Genomic DNA, 10,000 nt, shown 5'->3' with positions numbered 1-10,000 from the left:
TGAAGGGTTCTTATATCCAAAAATTGGGTATTTGAACCTTAAGGCGCATGCTCACTACTCGTGCTAACATGAATGTTATACCAATCAGAGACGCTTTTCATTGTTCTTCACGAAAACCAATGAGAAGACACTTTGTTTCAGGGTTCCCCAGAGCTCTTCTCTCCCTCAGTCATGCAAAAGAGAAGAACTGTGGAGTCGAGCTTGTGGCAATGCCTGTGCGCTTCGGCAATCAGTGAGATTTCTTCACAATTGTTATCTACAATAGATTATGTAAAATGACTGTTTATTGACGTCATAAGAGGATCCGAATTTTTTTAATACCACTATGATTTTTGATATTTTGTTTCTATAATATATTTGTACGTTATCGTTTTATTTCTGTAATGGTATTTTTGGTTGGTTCGTCATGAAAAAAGCAACAAAAAGTCCCAATAACTGAATTAAGGAAGTGCCACGGTCAACAACATGCCAGAGTTCAAGGAAAGAGCAATATTCCGCGCTCGACTATACAGTGACGCCATTTTCTTATTACCTATGTTATTTTGGACGCTGTACCGCGCGCGCAAAATATTCACGAAATAAAATATCAAAGTTTCCTTTTTTTTATCAAATTGAGAGCTTGTTTGTCTTCATATCTCGTCTGTCTAGACGCAGCTGAAATATCCATGAACTTGTATACAACACAAGAGAGAAAATGTACGATCGGCAAAATGCGTGACCAAACTTTTCCAAATCGAGTACACATACGAAAGGGTTTATATGATGAGTGAAATTCAAGACCACGGCTGTTATTTTTCTTGCGTCGCGAGCATAGTAATTAGTTGCACAAGAAACTTACACACGCTTAGTCGATGTTTTTCGTATGATGCTTGCGTTTTTTTCTGTTAATTTAATGAACTGTATTTGATTATCAACTTTTTTTAGCGCTGAGGCACAAATTGGGGGACACTACACACAAATCAAATCAATTTTGCATTACTTCACTCAGTGATTGGTTCAAAGTTCTCAACCAATCAGAAGTGAAACCAAAACCAATCGTGGCTCGCGCGTGCACATTTTCTCGCGCTTTGTGTCGGCTACGTGTAATTACTTCGAGTTTTGATTGGTTTATTAGATTGTCTCCGTCCTTTTTGATTGGCCGAAGTAATTACTTTGGTTTTGGTTTTACGACACTCATTTGAAAACCGCTCTAAATGAAATAACTAATATCAAATCGTATAGGTTGGTTTTTGAGGACAGGGGAAAACCGGAGTACCTGCATGCCGAGAAGAACCTCTCGACGCAGTGTACTAGAGAACCAACAAATGCCAAGTCTGGGAATGGAACCCGGATCACGTTAAACCCGCAAAAGTACAGAGAAAAACTCTCACCAGGATGGGCAGAGTTTTTTTTTCTCATTCAAATGTGTTTCTGTTGTCTGCTGTCATTTTTCTTGTCCATGGCCAATCTACGACTCCAACTTGTCTTATTTGGGGTGGCCTAATTTATGCAGAGCTTTATAGTTTCCTTTAGGCCAATCTGGCACAAATTTTCTTTTTCCCGTTTTTCTTTCAGTTTATAAAGTTTTTGTGGGCAGTTCATTGTATGTGTCTTGTGCTTTGCATAACAACATCAGCACATTCCTAATATCCGTGGTGTCAATATGTTTTGTATATGTAATCTCTGGTACATGGCTAAATTAGAAAAGATAGATATTCCATTCAGTCGAAGTTTCTCAGAGGTCTTGCAATGCGGTACGACTATGAATCCTTCCTAATATTCATTGCAATTGTGTTGTGATTTTTCATTTTGTTAAGTTTCTAAATCGCATCGTATGATCTTAAAATTGTTCCTGAAATGCACTGCTTTGCTTTGCATTATTATACAAGGCTTCCTTCAGCGTGTAAACCCCTAAAAAATATCATGGATGAAACCCCGACTCTTTTTTGATATTTTTTCATTACTTTTTATTAGCTTGACACAGACATTCGTTTCTTTCTCTTTTTTTTTTGTGCTGCTTGACACAGACATTCGTTTTTTCTTTTTCTTTGTCCAATTGGCTCGCCTTCACCGTGAGAACATACCTTGTGTGATTTTTTTCTTTTGAGCTCTAAGCAGCTGTATAGGAAGCGACATCTATAGCTTCTTGCTTGAAAAAGCAATCTAAATTCCTAAAATTATTACCAGCGGAAGAAGATGGCTGTCAGTTAAGATTTACTTCAGCGATAGTTCCAATCACATCCAGTTGTAAAAGCGAAACTTTATTGCTTTAATTAGCATATTTCTCGCTGCCTTGCAGCTGCAAGCGTTTAAGTTTTCAAGTGGGCCTTGTTTGACGAGCTCAGCAAATCTTGCTAAAGTACGTTTTGTGGTCAGTATTTTGTCCCCGCGTCTTTGCTTGAAAATTCAAGTTCTGGCGGGCGGCGGAGCGTTCACTTTGCTGAGCAAATTTTGGCTTGATGTCTCTATTAAGTTTACAGCTGTAAAAAAGGCTTGGTAAGTTTAGAAGAAGTTTTTAGTAAGACCATCCAGCTTTTTGTTGTTGTTGTTTTTAAGTGCTTTGGTAATTCTTCACTGCGGGGAATTAAGGAGAAAGGGAACTCTAATGTTTCAAGATCTAGACCCCAAGGAGGTATAAATTCATAAAGCTATTTAAGCGCCTTATTATAAGCTAAACAATGTAAACCTCGTCTCATCTGAGAAAGCTCGCTGAGACTCGGAGAAAGAAGAAGGCGATAACAATTTCTGTGGAATAGAAAAGTATTTGCTTTGGTGTAATCACTTTTGTTTGCATTATCTCGATAGTTTTTTAGGATAGGAAGAACTTGTTTGTTTGCGATTCTTTCCTAGTGCCAATCTTATAAGGCAGCATTTCAAGTCAAATACTCCGAGAGTTCCCACACGTAAAATTTAGGGAGAGTTTAGCAACACTGAGGAGTAAGGAATTCCTAGATGATTCACAAATAAGCTTCTATTCTGTGAAAATTTAAGAAATGAGTAAGGAAGTCATCAGTTGCGTAATGGAATAGTAATTATTATCATTATTCTTATTGTTGTTGTTGTTGGCATTATAGTCATTATTTTAATTTCAGTTTCTCTTTTAAATCATATCCCATTCTTCAGGGAAAAAAACTCAGTGTCTCAGTCAAAATTAATTTCCTATTAATCTGTAAAGTAGTCTTAATTTGGTTTCACTTCCAAACGAAATCAGTCCGACCAAGAAAATTTAGAATTTCTTCTTCGGATTTCCTCATTATATTTTTTAAAGCACAACCCAGAGAAATTGTGGGAGTTGCAACAAAAAGGTACCTCGAATGTTCCTCTTCGTGCACGTCTCTTAGTCCCAAAAGTAGTACTTTTTTAATTAAAAGCTGAAACAGCGATATGTTTACACAGGGAATGAAAGAGTTATTTGTTTGTGATGTAAGAAACATAGGGTAACTTCAAGTGAAATTCAGGTGCCCCCCGCTTTGAGGGAGAAATTAAGAATTGCTTTTTCTATAATATAAAGGGAAGATGATCCTGCTCTTTTCCACAACGGAAGAGTTATCATTGCAGTAGAATGATGTTCTGGATTGCTTGTTGCGATAAATTTAGCAAAAATATACTTCGAAGCAGTTATAAATAGGGGACTGCCTGCTTCTTGCTTCTTTGAATGTGTTTCCATTATTCAACCCTGATCAATGTATTGTAATCTATGTGTATTTATCTGACCGCCAAGGAACATACTAGCTCCCCTTTACGTGGCCTCATACTTACAAGTCTTTTGTACTATATATAGCCAAATCGGCCACTGAAAAGAATATGACAAAACCGAGAGCTCTGCGTTCGTCTCTTCGCCAATAGAGTGTCGATAGAGTGTGGGTTCTTGAACGATACATTGAATTTCGGTTTTGTAGTCGTTAATATCCGAGACTAACCCTTTGAAGACGTAAAAAATGATCACAGAGGCAGCACTTTCTCTTTGGTCTAAAGACCACGTGTCGTCTCGGCCGAAAGAACTTCAAAAGCACAAAAAGTTTCAAAGTAACTGTTTTTAATTCAAAGAACCTGAAAGTTTCTAGGTCCGCAAGAAATACATCTCATTCCAAAGTGGCTATCAGCAAGGAATACATCTCATTCCAAAGTGGCTATCATTTTAGTACTGAATCAGATATTCTTTTGTTTGCTTGCAAATTAGCCCTTGTTGCCTCGTTTAAAGTTAAATATTATTTTTGGATTTTAAATAGAAGAACGTGGTGACAAGGGCTAATTTGCAAGGAAACGAACGAGTACTGGAATAAGTTAAGATGTTTTGAAGTCGTGGCTTCGGCACGGCTGTTTGATCATCCCTTTCCTACCGGGTAAACCGGTAGCGAACCGTTTCTCTTAAATAAACCAGTTGACTGTACGTTGTTAGGAACGAAAGCATGATTAAAGAACAATCATCAACGTGGCTAGAATGATCCATTGATTGAAACAGTAGTAGAAAAGTCGGAGACTGAATTGAGGACACAATATAACTGTTTCAGTTTTCGTAAAAAAAAAGCAAGAAATTCAAAGTAGACCAGTAACCCAATGTGAGACGTAAAAGCTTTCCAATGTAACAGTCGCTCTTGAAAGAAACAAATTTCATTGATATTTTGATAAATCTCGATATTATCATACTTCGGCTCGGAAAAGGTCAGCGCGATTTTTATCTTTTCTTGTATTGTAAACTTTGAATTCTGTAATTATGTATATATGCTGTATTGTTTGTAGTATGAAGTGATGACAATTGAAAAGCGCGTGAAGGGTGGATTATCTCAGTGAATAAAAGGACTAGTAAATGAATAATCTTCCTTGTTATCTTTAAGAATGAATGTCATGAATTCTGTTAGAGCCGGCTGAATAAAACAGTCTTTATTGGGTCTTGCGTAAGTCAAAGGTTCTTCAAACTCATTAATAACTTTATGATCAAACAGCCTTAAAGGTCACATACAAAACTGATAAAGCATTCCTTATTAGAGGTCCTTAGATAAAGCATACTAACAAGGCTGAGCTTGTTTTTCTTCTATGCTAATGTTCTCCTCTCACAATTTGAACCTTTTTTCGGACTCCATGAAGGGGAACACGCTCTACGCAGTCAAGGCTTTGCACAACTGTCGAGAATTCTCTCAGCTCCCCCCGAGTGTTTAGATGAGGCGATGGAAACTGACACGGAAAAAAGTCCTCTATTGCTTTTATAAAATATTTCTCAAAGATAATTCGACAAATGAAGGAAAATGCTAGTCTTTTTTACTTCTTGATTGAAACAGATTTTCTTGATACACGCTCATATTTCCTACCAGCCAATCAAAACGCGCGTCTGACAGTACATAACCAATCAAAATTCGTTTAATGTAACACCCGTGTTTACATACTCTCATCTAAACACAGCTATTGACCAATGAGAGTGCGCGTACTATCTTAATTATTTTATAAATGCAGTTACTAAATACCAGAGACCCATAAGAGTTGAAACGTGTAACGCGCGTTCACAGCTTCCGAATATTCAGTGCAAACTGATTGGTTGAATGTTTCAGTGCTAAGTACCATATTTGGAAACCCCTCGCTCTTGTGGTTCCAAATATGGTACTTAGCGAGTTGAATATTCAGAAGTTTGTTTCGCAGCACACAACGGGCCGTTACACGTTTCAACCCTTATGGGTTTCTGTAAATACTAAATATACTGACGATCAATTTGACATCGTGAAGCAATTCTGAGGAAAGCTGGAATGGTGAGTTATATGGGACTCATGATGTTGTTAACAAAAGAGAGGAGTTTAAGTTCAACACTCGACACGTGGAGTCCTTTCGTGCAGAGCTGTTTAATTAGGTGACATAATTCCTGAAATTTAAATTTGTTTTACACTCGTCGAAAAGTAATGCTCTTCTAAAAATGTCAATAAAGGAAACAATTTTCGTAGCTACCTTGATGTCTCTAGGATTCATTATATATTTGTTTTTTTAAAGACTGAAAAATGGCTCGTGGTATTGAAGAAGTGTTGTAACTAAGTGCAAAGTAGTGTTTTAGGGAGTGATTCATTAAGAAAAAGGTCAAGAATTGGTGAGTACTATTCCTTGGAAAACTTATATATAGCAACGTTGCTGGAAAATAAATAGAAATAAGGTTTTTGTTTGCCATCTAGAAAAAACTACTATCTTAAGATCGCAACCTTAGCGACGCCTTATCATTATTTTTTTTTTCCGATAACTCAGCGATAGGAGTAATTTGAAGTGAAAGTCCAAATGGGTTTTCAAAAATTTCCACCATAAAGGAGCGAAGGAGGAAAGTTTCAACTGAGATAAAGAGATGCCAGCAATATTTTGAGGACCTTATTCTCTTTCAAATACTAGCTGGGCAAGGTGTGGAGATGGTGGGCTTGGAGTTCGTGGTGATATGATTAAGACGTGCTGCTGTTTGGCTACTTTTAGCAGAACTTACTTTAACGACGTTAACGTAACTTTGCCCCTCGAATCCCCGATAGCTCAATTGTGCAGCATTAAACTGTTAATTTAAGGTACAAAGGTTTCACTCCAGATATGAGCTAGCAGGTGTTTTTTTTTTTTGTACTTTGAGACATGAAGACCGTTGGGTCTACAGAGTAGGAGAGACACCACAAGTCTTAAATATAAAACAACAATTTGCAATGTTTCAGACTTGTTTCGGCAGAAATTTCTTCCTTACATGAGATGAAAATCTGAATAGATATAATATGATAAATGTTAATGAGTACAAAGACAAGACAATGAAAAATAAGGCGTGCAAATTGCAGAGATAAGCGTACGTTAACATGTTGATTGAGGGAAAGGTTTTCCCACAGGTTGTGTAAGGCTTCTTTTACTTATCTTGAGCTGGAAACTTATCAGATATTTACATTCAGATTTGCACTGAAGAAGGCAGAAGTTTCTTCCGAACATGTCAAGACCATTTCCTGTAAAGATTACATGTAGACACTACTGCCTTACATGAGATGAAAATCTAAATATATATAATATGAAAAATGTTAATGAGTACAAAGACAAGGCAATGGAAAATAAGTTTCTTCCGAACATGTCAAGATTACATGTAGAACATCCATCTTAAGTAAATTGATTACAACAAAAATAAATGGACAACAAAGTTTAACTTAAATATTCAAATACACAGATGTTTATAAAAATATAAGACTTTTCTGTTTTCCTTGTTTGATACGAAGGGCTCTCACCACTGGGCCATCCCATTTCCCAAGTATAAAGTAGTTTAAATAGTTAATAAGGCCCGTTTTAAACGTCGCATTTTACATGTGCTGAATCTAATGCAAATGACAAAATTCTATGTGATGAAATGGTATATGAAATGAATCATATATGAACTGCGGATATGAAATCAAGTGAAGCCATGATCTTCGCAGTTATAAGAGCAATTTTTGCAATTGCGTAGAGAAGCCTGAAAAAATCAGGACTTCAACGGGGTTTGAACCTGTGACCTCGCGATTCCGGTGCGACCCTCTAACCAACTGAGCTATGAAGCCACTGACGTTGGGAGCTGGTCATTTGTGGGTTCTAATGGTCCCGTGAGGAATAAATCAATGATGAAATGGTATATGAAATCAATCATATATGAACTGCGGATATGAAATCAAGTGAAGCTATGATCTTCGCAGTTATGAGAGCAATTTTTGCAATTGCGTAGAGAAGCAAGAACCCACAAATGACCAGCTCTCAACGTCAGTGGCTTCATAGCTCAGTTGGTTAGAGCGTCGCACCGGAATCGCGAGGTCACGGGTTCAAACCCCGTTGAAGTCCTGAATTTTTCAGGCTTCTCTACGCAATTGCAAAAATTGCTCTTATAACTGCGAAGATCATAGCTTCACTTAAAATTCTACGTTTTCGCTCATTTGCATTAGATTTGGCACATGTAAAATGCGACGTTTATAATTTGCCTAACGTTCCAATACCGAGTTGAAATGAGACCGTGAAGATAGAGTAAAACCTAAACTTGATTAACATATTATTAAATGAGAAATTGTCTACGTTATCCCGCTTTAAAGTTTGCAGAAAAAAGCAAGGAAATAACGGAAAGTAACAAGTTGCAAACATTAAGTTGTAGACCCATAGATCATTGCATGGAGCAATGCAAAGTTGCGCACGAGACATCGCTTTATTTTCAACTGAACTAAGCAAAATAAGCATAGAAATTAATGAAGGGCTCTTTTGTTCCCATTGTTGGCTCATTCGGAATGTTTGTCAACAGTTGTGTTTACCGGTCCCAATGGTAAAGACAGTGTTAAGGCAGTACTAATATTCACATGGATATGGGCAATTTATTGATTTTGTTTTTTCAGATCATGTTTCAGTGGCAGTTTAGTCTTGTCATATTTGTAACGTATCATCAGTCGTGGTCAGCCTTGGTTAAAGGGCACTGCTCGGTGATTGAAGTGGATGACCCAGATTGGCGTTTTGCTGTGTTTGAACGTAAAGAGACGGGTAGGTTAACAGCGTCATATTTGTTACCTGGGGACATCACTCAACGAGGACGTCGGCATGAAAGATAGCGCTAAAAAAAACATGTTAAGGACGGTGCCTGCTAATTCAAATGCGTATATGCGTGGTTTACTTAGTATGCGGAAAAGCAGATCTTAACGAGTGTTAGTGAAATCCAAAAAGAAAATTGGGGGTAACAACGCATTTTTCGAAGACAATTAATCAACATTTTTTGTAAAAAGCTTGAAAATACAAAGCAATGTATGGCGTTCTTTTCCACGTTGAAGCTTAATTTTCTCTGAAGAATGCGTGGTTACCCCTAGTTTTCTTTTTTCTTGAAAGTTCTGCTTTCTCCGCATACTTTTGAACCGCGTGTGCAAAAATATCCCTGTATTAATAAGCACCACCCACAATCTCGACCCCAGAGATCTTCTCTTGACTGAGGGAGAGAAGAGCTCTGGGGAACCCTGAAACAAAGTGCTCTCTTATTGGTTTTCGTGAAGAACAATCAAAAGCGTCTCTAACTGGTGCATTCATGTTAGCGCGAGGATTGAGCAGGCGCCGTACGGTTCAAATAGCCAATTTCTGGCTATAAGAACCCTACGGCGCATGTTCTCCTACACAGAGTTTTCCAGAGCCTTGGGACGATCCGAGGCTCTGGTGACGAGAATGGCACCACCCATAGGAAATTCGCGTATCTCAAGATGCGCAGAACGTATGCGCAATAAAAAAGTAGGCACCGTCCTTACATGAGCGAAAACAATGGCTCTGAACCCTCTCGTTGCGCGTTATTCATTTAATTCCAGGTTCTTTGGGTAAGAGAAACACGAGACGATAATAGAGACAATAGTGAAAATACTGGACAAACGGTAATAATTCTACATGCAGAACAAGTCGGAATAACCTAAGAATCAACAATACCCCAAGCATATTTTTCCGGGTGTGGCTTTCCATTTCTTGTCGATATCGTCGTGGCGAAGTGGTTACAAGACTTGCCTTAAGATCCGGTCGTTCCCGAGTTCAAGACCCTGGGTGAAGTTGTCCCTGGTAGGCCATAGTTCAACTTCTCGGCTTCCATTGTGATTATGCACCTATCAATGTTAAGCCCCAGGGGTGGGGAAAGCCACCATCTTGGATAATGAAGAGGTCTTGGAAATCAACCTTGTTCCCAGTGAGGGAAAGGCCCTGGGAACGAGATTGCCTGAAAATAACTCCGCCATCTTAGAAAATACCCAGAAGGCGTTCGAATGAACTTCCCATGGTCTTGAGAGGTGGCTGAACGAAAGGTGAGTGGTACATACATTGCACTCTTATTGTGTGCAGCAAAGTCTCAAGGATATTATTTTGGCCACCTTTACTCGCCCCAAGGTGGGAAGCTTTTGATACTTTTGGCCAATTATGTTATCGCAGGGGTGGGGAATTTGACTCATATTTTCATTGATAGGTGCATTAGACGACAGTAACCGTGGCCAAGTTCAATTTATTACTGATTCGCGCACAAGATACTAATATATGTAACGCTCGACGCTTCTCGTTTGTATTCCTTGATAACCAT

General features: G+C 38.2%; 1 protein-coding gene across 3 annotated transcripts in view; it reads left to right on the top strand.

The window, feature by feature from the left end:
- LOC138011747 (uncharacterized) overlaps positions 1 to 10,000 on the top strand; it is a 30,786-nt gene that overhangs the window by 11,238 nt on the left and 9,548 nt on the right. Inside the window, exons 1-2 of one of the 3 annotated variants that reach the window (XM_068858900.1) lie at positions 1,961 to 2,475; positions 8,307 to 8,448. In XM_068858900.1, the coding sequence (XP_068715001.1) occupies positions 8,310 to 8,448 (139 nt within the window). In that variant the 5' untranslated portion in view covers positions 1,961 to 2,475; positions 8,307 to 8,309. Of the gene's footprint in view, positions 1 to 1,960; positions 2,476 to 5,926; positions 6,047 to 8,306; positions 8,449 to 10,000 lie in introns of those variants that run through there. The other 2 variants (XM_068858899.1, XM_068858901.1) reach the window with 2 other exon arrangements.

The sequence above is a fragment of the Montipora foliosa genome, chromosome 7, assembly GCF_036669935.1.
Source record: "Montipora foliosa isolate CH-2021 chromosome 7, ASM3666993v2, whole genome shotgun sequence".
Classification (NCBI taxonomy): Eukaryota; Metazoa; Cnidaria; class Anthozoa; order Scleractinia; family Acroporidae; genus Montipora; species Montipora foliosa.
This window is presented reverse-complemented; position numbering and strand designations above follow the sequence as displayed.